This window comes from Panulirus ornatus, chromosome 17 (genome assembly GCF_036320965.1).
Source record: "Panulirus ornatus isolate Po-2019 chromosome 17, ASM3632096v1, whole genome shotgun sequence".
Taxonomy (NCBI): domain Eukaryota; kingdom Metazoa; phylum Arthropoda; class Malacostraca; order Decapoda; family Palinuridae; genus Panulirus; species Panulirus ornatus.
The window spans coordinates 19,225,878-19,237,537 of record NC_092240.1 but is presented as its reverse complement, the minus strand read 5'-3'; the positions used below and the strand labels follow the sequence as shown (position 1 = coordinate 19,237,537).

The 11,660-nt window shown below is 38.0% G+C and overlaps 1 protein-coding gene across 4 annotated transcripts in view; it reads right to left on the bottom strand.

Moving 5' to 3' along the window:
* The window catches only part of LOC139754599 (delta(3,5)-Delta(2,4)-dienoyl-CoA isomerase, mitochondrial), a 32,681-nt gene continuing 21,021 nt past the window's right edge, over positions 1 to 11,660 (bottom strand). For all 4 annotated transcript variants that reach the window (XM_071672021.1, XM_071672018.1, XM_071672020.1 and 1 more), the window contains exons 5-7: positions 7,631 to 7,784; positions 6,617 to 6,743; positions 1 to 2,613 (exon numbers count right to left, since the gene is read on the bottom strand). In XM_071672021.1, coding sequence (XP_071528122.1) covers positions 2,512 to 2,613; positions 6,617 to 6,743; positions 7,631 to 7,784 — 383 coding nt within the window. In that variant the 3' untranslated portion in view covers positions 1 to 2,511. The remainder of the gene's footprint in view (positions 2,614 to 6,616; positions 6,744 to 7,630; positions 7,785 to 11,660) is intronic.

The window sequence follows — 11,660 nt, the reverse complement described above, 5'->3', positions numbered from 1 at the left end:
TAAATGTATTGATTTATTAGGAAAAACTATTTACAGAGTATATCAAATACACAAATATTAATATTTTACCAGTAAATATGAATTCAAGATGAAGTCATATGCTCTAAAATCTAAATTGTAAAACCTAGAGTCCAAGTACCATCTTATTCATTTATCTATTTCCCAGTGTAGACCCATATATTTCATGCAAAATGTCCTACAACCTAATGCTATACTGTTATTTCCCTACAATGTGTAAATGTCTTTTCAAAAATTTAAGTTTTACCAAGTCACTTTACTTGCAAGGGAACTCTCCCTCTTTTTTGCATTCATTCTGACTTTACTGCACTAACCAATCAAACTACTTTGGTTATATAATGACTCCATCAACATTCCAGACTTTAAGGCACATAATCCACCATACTCTCAGTGCACTATAAAAGCACCATCAATATACCATGAAGTCATTCCTGAGAGGCCCTAAAGAAATCTGATTGCACTGGAATAAGCTTGTTTTCAATTACTGTCAAGTATCAACAAGTTGTATCTCTTCATGTTGTACAAGACACCAATTTGAAAAACAAGTAAAGTATGTAGCAATACACAGTGTATAATGTATATGACAGCATCACCAACTAATCATACCACCTAGCTCCAATTTCTCTTGAACAATATCAACTACTTAACATCCTGTTCTGAGTATGGTCAATGTTCATCAAAATGTATCTGAAACTACTGGTTCATTTACAATTTAAAGTGGATTGAAAAGATTGTTTTTTATGGAGGCTCCAGCCATGAACAAAAGTCCACATCTGGGCCAAGCATTAACTGAAATATAAAAAGCTTAAAGAAAGGGGGGAAAACACAAGAGAAAGTATTTACAAATTCTGGAGGAACTGAAAAACCTGTCTTTAAAATGTACCACGTTATAGCTACTGGAAAAGGCATGAGAGGGGAGAGAGTTCTAAAGCTTCGAGGTGTAGAGAAACAGTTTTCAAAATAGCCCACCCTTGAATTGTCAACAATCACAAATTACCCTTGTGATGCAGCAGTTTGCCAAGTCAATTTTGTGTGGTCTAGATAATGATGGGGAGCAAAAACAAAGTAATACCTTTACAAGAGAGAAAGTGAACCAACATTGTGGCATAGGGCAAATGGGTCAAGTTTCGTCTGCCCCACTGAGATATCAAGTCCAAGCTTATTGAGGAAGTTGTCTCAAAAAGCAATGCAGATCAAATGAGAGAATAAGTAGAATTGAAAGATGTGGAGGAATGCAGTGTTGAGTAAAACAGAACCTTCAGGGACACTGCTGTTGATGAAAAATGGTTGATCCATGAACATATCTACCAGAGAAGATAGATATGAAGAAGCAAAGTGAGGGAGGGAAGCCAAATGAGGGGAGCTTAGAGATGAGACCCTGATGCCACACCCTATCAAAAGCTTTGGATATGTCAAGGGTAACTACACAGGATTCCCCCAAATCTTTCAGGAATGATGATCGTATGTTAATAAGAAAGGAATATCGTCAAAGGATCTTGCATGCAGGAGCTATACTGATGATCAGAGAGAAGACTGCACTTCAAGATGACAAAGGATATATGAGTTGGGGAGGATTCAAAGACTTTGGAAATGATAGATGTCAAAGATGTGATGAACTAACAAATATTTCCAAGAAGGTAAAGTTATGGTTTTTACACAGAAACGGAACAGATGAGCGAGCATGGATGTAATTTGAGAGACAGATTCTTTCAATACATGATGATGGATGCCATCAGGACCATAAACCTTGCTTGTTTCCAGAGAGAGAAGTGCTTTTTATACAGTTTGAAAAGAGATTGTCATCAATGAAAAATTCTAGGTAATGATGATTACAGATGTAAAGTCTAAATCTGGAATTAAATAACCCATCATTAGAGAAGTAAAGGCAAGGTTTTAATTCTTTTGCCCACTATCATATTAAAGATAACCCAAGTCTAGCAAAAACCAACCAAATTTAGCAGAAAAGTGCTTTCAAATTCTGAGAGCTGATATGCAGAAATTATAATTTTTGTGGGGAACTATATGTCTAGAATATACTGCTGCTGCTAACCATAAAACCTTCCAACTAACTGAGTATTACAGTTAGTCTTAATCCTAATGGCAAAAATTCCAAGCCAAAAGTTTTCAGGTTGTTTAGTAGGGCAACCACTTTCCTTGAGCAAGAAATCATAATTTATGGTCAGTGTGCATCAGAATGTGTAGACTTGTAATGAGTCTTCAATGTAAGAACCCACAAAAAAACATTAACTTTAAGAAAATAATAAAGTGCTTCTATCACATTCATATATCCACTGATGACTCAAATCAACTGGCCTACTGCTTATGACAAAGAAGAAATCAGACAGAGAGAGAAAGAGACACATATTGCTGAATCACCACCTAAGTTAAAATTTCTTCCATTCACACAATTCATGTAATTTTTACAAAGCTACCTTACTTCTCTCAATTCATTTCAGTTTCTGAATCTTGAAGAAAATATTGGCACACTTCATTTTAGAGTTTTGCAAATGTTGCCTTAGTCTCTCCTTTGCTCATTTGAGCCATAGCAGCAATTCGCACATCTTCACTTTGTAGCATTAACATGTTCATATTTCCCTGTAAAAACAAATGATTCCATTAAACTAAGATACTAGCAAATGGATATCCTGACAAAGAACTAGCAGCTGTGGTAGCTCTACATTAAGGATGTGTGATATTACACATGGTATATAGATGACCATACAATTATATCACAACACTGACACCATAGTTGCAACATCAAACATGCAGCATTACATTAAGCAACTGGAACAATGGCTCACCCAGAGCAGAATGTCTGCATCTCTACAAAAATCTTCAGTTACTCTTTTAACCCCAGGCAAACATGAATGCAGCTCACACCCTCCAGTCAAATTGAATTGATAGTCTTTCGCAATGAGTAAAACACCAACCATTCTAGGCATCACATATGAAACACACGACATTCACTCCTTACACGAATACTATAAATACAAAAGTAATACACAAATTAAATGACCTTTGAATACTAAATGGCATCAGACTTGGATGTGAAAAAGAATCCCTCAACATCTTATTCAAACAATTCATCTGCCCCCCTGTAAGCTATGCCCCACCTGCCTGGTCTTCCACAATATCAAAAGCAGATATAATAGTGCTGCAAACCACAAAATAGTGCACTCAGAATAATCTCTGGCTGCCTAGCATCCACAAACACTCGACCCCTTCACAATTAAACAAAGATCCTCCCAATATAGATCCCTCCCAACATGTAAGGCCCCCAGTGCTATTTAATAGCACTAGACGCCTCACATCCAAGGCATTTTTTAACTAACCTCCGAGTAGATATAAGAAGCTTACCCCTGCCTCACACAACAGTAACCTCTTCTTACAGATCTTACCTTCCCCAGCAAATTCACCACTGGCAAAATGCATACACACGGATATAATCCAACAAGGACTAAATAACTGACCTCCCTACTCAATTTCAACCTCCAACTAACACCAGCAAAATACATACACACCGAAATAACCTGACAAGGACTAAACCACTGACCTCCCAAATCAGTTTCAACCTTCAACACATCACACATACACCCATCAGAAACAATACTTCCCAGACAAACTCGAGTCACACTCTGGATATAATCCATCATGACAACACTACACACATTTGTTCAATATATCCCAAGACCCCTTAAACCCAAATGCAACTAAAGAAGACACCGAGCACTTACTACTCAACTACCCTGTTCTCTCTGCACACCAATGCAAACATACCATCACAAAACATTAAATCCTATGGTATTGAATGGTGGATGTGGCCTGCTTTCTGTGTGCTGCAAGAGCCTCATAAGAATAGATGGGACTCCTGGGGCAGGAAGTCAGTAAGTAAGTACTGTACATGGAGGGAGTCTTACACTTGTGGGGCCCCATCTCTTGAGCATTCTTTACTATCAAACAACCCCTTAAATCTATATATGATGTCTGCATTAACCATGTCTTCAGCCATTCTATTCCATTCATCCACCACTTTTATATCATAAAAGTATTTCTTTACATCCTATTTAAAAAGTTCTTACTTAATTTCATGTTATGTCCTCTGGTTGCTCTATCCTTGCATCTCTCAAAGAACTGTTTACTGTCCACATAATTTCTTTTAAAAACTTAAAAGTTGTGATCAGGACATTTCTTACACTTCTCTCTTTCTAGGTGGGTAAATATAAATCCTCCAGCCTTTGCCAGTAACTTAGCTCTTAATTCTGGCACCATCTATGTTGTCCATTTCTGGACCTTCTTTATTGGCTTTCTGTGCTCCTTTAGTTGCAATGACCAAACCTGAACAGCACATTCTAATTTTGGCCTTATGTGGGATATGAATAGCTTATTAAATATTTCCTTATCCATATACTTGAAAGCTATCCTGATATCTGGCAGGAGACAGCTTGTTTCCTTTATACAATTCTCCAAATATAGAACTCTAGTGACAGGTTTGGGATGATGTTGACTCCCAAATCCTTCTCAAACACAGAATTCTGAAGCTTATTTGCAGCTAGATAATTATCACAGTGAGGCCATCTTTCACTTTGTCCCATTCTCATTGCTTTACATCAACTCATGCTGAATTTCGTCAACCATGTTTCAGACCAAGTTTGGAGTCTGTGTGGAAGTCCACTTGTAAGCTGATGCAATCTTTCTTGTTTTATACTTCCCTCGTGACTTTTGAATCATCTGCAAACACATTCAGGTCGGATTCCATACCTATAGGCAAGTCATTTATATAGATCAAGAAGAGGCTCCTCTAACATGTGACCTTTGTTCCCTCCTACTGAAAAATCTTATAGTTATCAAACGAGTTTTCCACTTACTCCTGCCTGGTGATCCAGATTTTTAATCAGCCTTCCATTTAGTGTAGGGTTAAATGCTTTCGGGATGTCCACTTACAAAGTCCACACAGAGTTCCCTTCTGTCCAGAAATGAGCTCACGCTCTCATAGAACTAAGGTTTGTTATGCATGACCTTCCCTTAAACCATACTGTCTCATTTAGTTTTTTTTTCTATAAAAAAAGTCATAAACATGCTTTCCATCTTTTTTCAGAACCTTACACACTAAACTTGCTACCATCCTGTACTTCAACAGGTGTTCCCAGTCTCCTTTCTCATACATAGGTATGACATGCCCTTTCCCATTCCCTTGGCACTTTGCCTTTATCCGGTCACATCTTTAGCATAAATGGCAAAATTTCATCTGGAAAATGAGCCTTGTATGGTTGAGGTAATTTCCTTTTCATATCTTTTCTAGATATCTCAGTGATTTCCAAAACTTCTTTCCCATTTCATCTCACTAGTGTTGAAGGTAAAGTTTCTTCAACTGTCAGAACATTTTTGAACATGTTATTCAGTTCCTCATATATCCTTGTCACTCTCTTCATTTTTTCCTGTAAAATCTTTAGCCTGATTGGCTGCCCCTTGACTGAAAACTAATTCCAAATGAATCTATAGAAAAATTGTAAATTTCTATCTGCCTTCCCCATGATATTCTATTCTAAGATTCATTATTCCTCCTTTTTTTTATCCTGCTATGCTCATTCTGTGCATTTTTATACATTGCAAACACTGACTGGTTGGAGTGCTGTCTATATATTCACCACTGAACATTTCGAATCTCCTTGCTTTTTGGCATCTTTTAAATCATTACTTTCTCTTCCTTACCATTCCCTCTGTATTTGAGGCTTGAGGTATCCATGTCTCTACTCTTCTTCTCAGAATCTCTCATCAAAATGCCCTGGTTTCAGGCACCTTAACTCCATTTTGTAATCTACACTATCAGAGAAATTATTGAGGTCTGTGTAGTGTCCATAATTATATCTCCTCTGTATGTCCTAGCTCATCTCTCCTCTTTTAATGTCCTCATTTACCTCATATTCAAACATGAGCAATACATGATCATTTCTTCCCACTGGTGAATCATATAAAATGTTCTTAATATCCATGCTAGTATGTGTGAAGATATGATTGACCAATGATGGTGTATCAGTCCCTCTCATTCTAGTAAACTGTGACATGTCAGCATAGGACATTTTCCTGCATACACTCTCAAAAATCTGTATCTCCAGGACTTTCATCATGATAATCCAAATACCCACATTCTATCTCAATATAATTAAAGTCCCCCATTATCAGTATATTACTATCTCTAGGAAGTGAGTGTTTCATTGCTTATGTACCATCACGACTGTTCCTTCACTAGTATCATTGCATATTTGTTCCTGATTGTTGCACTTCTTCTCCTCTGCAGTTACTTTTCCTACTATGCACTTTATACATACATTCCCATTATGTGCAGATATGCATCTATGAAAGTGTGCCCTTAAATGTTTATGAAAAAATCAAAATTGCCATGATACTGGTGTGAAAGCCTTTGTTCACTTTATCACATTGGAATGAAGCTGAAGATATGTAAGTGAACTGAAAGGGTGTATCACACTGATACATTCTGTGATATTGGGATGAGAATGATAATCATCTAAAAACATAGGGAACCCATGAAATTTTAAGGTATTACAGGATGAGCTACTTCATATTTATATCAGTTACTTACCACATAATCTAGCCCTTCTTGGACAGAATGGTCTCGAGCATGTATCAAGGCCATTTTTGTAGTTTGAACAGCCACAGGAGATTTACTGGCAATGACAGAAGCCATATCCAAAGCAGCTGTTAGCAAACTGAAAATATACAAAGAAAATTCTTACATCCCAAACATAAAGTATTCCAAAAAGTAATTCCTTAGTGTATTCTTTCTTAAAACTTCAACTAAGCTTTTACTCATCAAAACTAAGCACTTACTTGAGCTTGAAGACTTATCTATGATTTACCATGTGTTACTTCTAAGCCATATACACCAAGGATACACAAGGTTCAATCTCACGTCTCTTTCTGGAAGAATTCTCACTGTAGTCTGTTTAGGTTATAAATTGATGTGCAAATAAATGCAACTGTGAACACTGTCATTCTCTCATATTTATTACTTTTCTATATACCTCTCTGTCTATGTCAGTGAAGGCAAGTGACATAATGTACTAACCAAACATATCTAATTCTTCAACAATTGGTTCAAGTGTTACTTTTCAGCTTTTAATATCACTAAATCTCCATACTGAGACATCAAAACCGTAAGTACAACTGCTTATTAGCATCTACTTTATTGGTGAAGAAAAACATGGGTACAAACAACAAATAAATTTAAACAATAAAAACTTGTAAATTAATGAATAGAGATTATACAGAATTCATATACACAACAATCATTAGATGTGGTTATTCTTAAAGTACAAGCATTTCTATTCATATCTTTGATGCCTTTTCCTCTCTGTAACTCCTTCAAGGGGGTGTTAACTGCAATTGAGTCTCTATAGCTAGTGAACTCCAGTGCCACTTCTTAGCCTTTAGTGCCTCATCCTTAACTGGTTAATGGCAGAGGCAAGTTTAGCGCAGTGTTTGTAGAGGCTCCTACCTAACGTTCTTACAGATTATTTCTACCTAATGCTCCTACAAAGTATTTCTACCCAATGCTCTTACCTAATTTTTCTGTCTATTAGTATTCAGTATTTACCTCTCCTTATCCACAAAGATTCTTGACACAAGGCCACACTTAAATGCTTCACTGGAAAACATCTTCCTTGCAGAAAATGACAACTCACGAACAAGACTCTCATTTCCTATAATCTTTGGAAGGCGCTGTAATGTTCCAACATCTGCTGCCAAGCCTGGGAACAAACCAATGATATGATTCAGTAATGAAATATCATGTATGTACACAAATGCAAATCTTTATAATACACCTAACTGCCTTTCCAGCTTCACTGAGGTAACATCAATAACAAACAACAGCCACATATGTACACAACCAATCTCTGGCTAACATGTATAATGCACCATACCAAAACCAGAGCCTTCCACCCAAGGCCAGGCATCACTCACTGCTCCCTGGTTTACATTAGCCACTTTGTGTATACTCCGATTCAACTTGACACCATGTTTCTCTATCTTCTAAATAAGCACTGAATACTAAACAGTTTTGATAATATAAACCCCCCTTAAAAATGTCTAGTTGTTTCAATTTCCTACTCATTACATGAATGGTGACAGAACCTGCATGCTTGTAACCCTTCCACTGCAGCAGTCTTAATATCCAAGGTGCACTGTGTGTGTGGGTTATTCTTAATCATGAAAAAATACTCCATGAGTTCGATATTACAATTAACATGAAAGTGATTTTTTTATCACTGATGATGATAAGAAAGAAAGAATATTTATGTATTCCCAGTGTGTCGCACAAGAAGCAGTGCTGAAAATACATCCCCCTATGCAATTTCTAAAAGTTGGAAAAGAAGAAAGAGCCATGAAAGGAGAGCTCATTCTCTTCAAAAGCTCAAACTGGGGTAAATGAATGTGTGTGGATGAAACCAGAATAAGCAGGAGTATATGTGAGGAGATAAGCTCTGAGTTAAACTAAAGTCAAGAGGAAGGAGAAAAATGGATTGGAAATCTCTTAAGGGTAAAGTTAGGTGGTCTGGTGTGAGTGTAAGCATTAAAGGATTAACACTTCTGGGGTGCTTCTAGCTCTGCATTCTTACCTGACAGAATGGAGTCGAATGCAGTCTGACTTATAAACTCTCCCTGGCCAGCTTCTGAACTTGACCTGCTTACCCTATGCCACAATGTTGGTTCACTTTCCCTCTTCTACAGGTATTACTTTGGCCTTTGCTCCTGAGAACTGGCTGCTTGTGTGCCCCGAGCACTAGCTAGACAACACAATACTTGGCATGCTGCTTCATCAAATGATTAATATGTGGCCATTGGCAACTCAAGGTGTGCAATTTTGATACATTTCTTTCCCAACACCTTGATGCTTTGGAAATCTCAGGTCTTTCCTAAGAGCTATGACTAACATATTTATAAAGACAGGTTTTTCACTTCCTCTAAAATTTGTAAACATTTTCCCTTAAATGTTCTTTTTCCCATTCATTAACCTCTCTATATTTCAATTAAGGCCCGACCCTGATGTAAACTTTTGTCTGTGACTGGAGCATTAAACACGAAAAAAAAAATCTGCTGAAGGAGTTGTAGAAGTGTCTGAAGAGTGTATGTTAGTGAGCCCAAGAATGATAAGAGTATAAATATAGGTGGGTTATGAGAGGTATGTGAATGTTTGTGCCTATGCACCTGATGAGTGAGGAAGACTAATGGGGGTTTAAGAAAAAGAGATGAATAAATGTGTCAACAATTTTGATATGAAGGCCTGAGTATTAATAAAAGGTGACTTAAATGAGAGTGGGTAATGTAGCAGCTGAGGGTATGATTAGTGGGCAGGGAGTAATCACTACTAAAAATGAAAATAGTGAAAAGCTCGTGGAGATTATTTCATACTTGATCGCCATTTCCCGCATCAGCAAGATAGCACCAAGAACAGACTAAGAAAGGCCACATTTGCTCACATCTGTTCTCTAGATGTCATATGTAATACATCAAAGCCACAGCTCCCTATCCACAGCCAGGCCCCACAGACCTTCCTATGGTATACCCCAGCCATTTCACATGCATTGGTTCAGTCCACTGAAAGCAAGTAGACTCCTTTATACCACATCATTTCAATTCCCTCTATCATGTGCTAGCCTTTCACTCTCCTGTATGTTCAGGTCCTTGTTGCTCAAATTCTATTTCATTCCATGCTTCCATCTACAATTTGGTCTCCCCAATCTCTTTGTTTGTTCCCTCCTCTTATGACACATATATCCTCTTTGTCAAACCTTCCTCAATCACTGTCTCCACATGTCCAAACCATTTCAGCACACCCTCTACAGTTCTCTCCAGTTTTTCTCCATTCAAACGTACCTCCCAATTTACTTGTCCCTCAACCCTACTGAACCTAATAACCTTGCTCTTATTCACATTTACTCTCAGCTTTCTTCTTTAACACACATTACCACACTCAGTCACCAACTTCTGCAGTTTCTCACCTGAATCGGCCACCAGTGCTGTATCATCAGCGAACAACCGACTCACTTCCAAAGCCCTCTTATCCACAACGGACTGCATGCTTGCCCCTCTCTTCAAAACTCTTGCATTCACCTCCCTAACAACCACATCCATAAACAAATTAAACAACCATGGAGACATCCCGCACCCCTGCTGCAAACCGACATTCTCTGGGATCCAATCACTTTCCTCTCTTCCTACTCATACACATGCCTTACATCCTCAATAAAAACTTTTCACTACTTCTAGCAACTTACCTCCCACACCATACATGCTTAATACCTTCCACAACTCAATCATATGCCTTCTCCAGATCCATAAATGCTACACACAAATCCATCTGTTTTTCTAAGTATTTCTCACATATATTTTTCAAAGCAAACAATAATCCACACATCCTCTACCACTTCTGAAACCACACTGCTCTTCCCCAATCTGATGCTCTACACATGCCTTGACCCTCTCAATCAAAACCCTCCCATATAATTTCCCAGGAATACTCAACAAACTTATACCTCTGTAATTTGAACACTCACTTTTATCCCCTTTGCCTTTGTACAAAGGCACTATGCATGCATTTTGAAAATCCTCAGGCATTCACCATGAGCCATACATACAATGAATATCCTCACCATCCAGTCAACAACACAGTCACCCCCCCCCCTTTTTTTTATAAATTCCACTACAATACCATCCAAACCCGCCGCCTTGCCAGCTTTCATCTTACTCAAAGCTTTCACAACCTCTTGTCTATTTACCAAATCATTCTCCTTGACCCTCTCACTTTGCACTCCACCTCAACCAAAACACCCTATATCTGCCACTCTATCATCAAACACATTCAACAAACCTTCAAAATACTCACTCCATCTCCCTCTCACTTCACCACTACTTGTTATTACCTCCCCATTTGCCCCCTTCACCGATGTTCCCATTTGTTCTCTTGTCTTACGCACTTTATTTACCTCCTTCCAAAATATCTTTTTATTCTCCCTAAAATTTAATGATACTCTCTCACCCCAACTCTCATTTGCCCTCTTTTTCACCTCTTGCACCTTTCTCTTGACCTCTTGCCTCTTTCTTTTATACATCTCCCAGTCATCTGCACTATTTCCCAGCAAAAATTGTCCAAATGCCTCTCTCTTCTCTTACACTAACAAAATTACTAATTCATACCACCACTCACTACCCTTTCAATGGTATTACAGTGAATTTCTTAGAAAAGGAAATAAATGTATTTCTGATTGGTCAGTTAGGATTTTCAATTTATGTACAGGTCTCGGTGAGATGCCTGATGAGTGGCAGATTATCTGTTCAGTGTCACCACATAAAGGCAAGAGGCACAGAAAAGAATATTCAAATAACTGAGGTATAAGTAAGCTGAGCATGCTTGTAAGTTGTATGGGTGAGTGGTGACCTGAGACAATGGTGGCATGGACAGAGCATCATATTGGGCAAGAATATTGTGGCTTCAGTAGTGGCAGAGAGTACTTAAATAAACAGAAGGATTTGTATGTGGCATTTATGGATCTGGAGAAAGCAGAGCATGTATGCAAGTAAAAAGAGAGGAGGGTGAGTGGTTTCGGGTGATGGTGGGCTTGTGG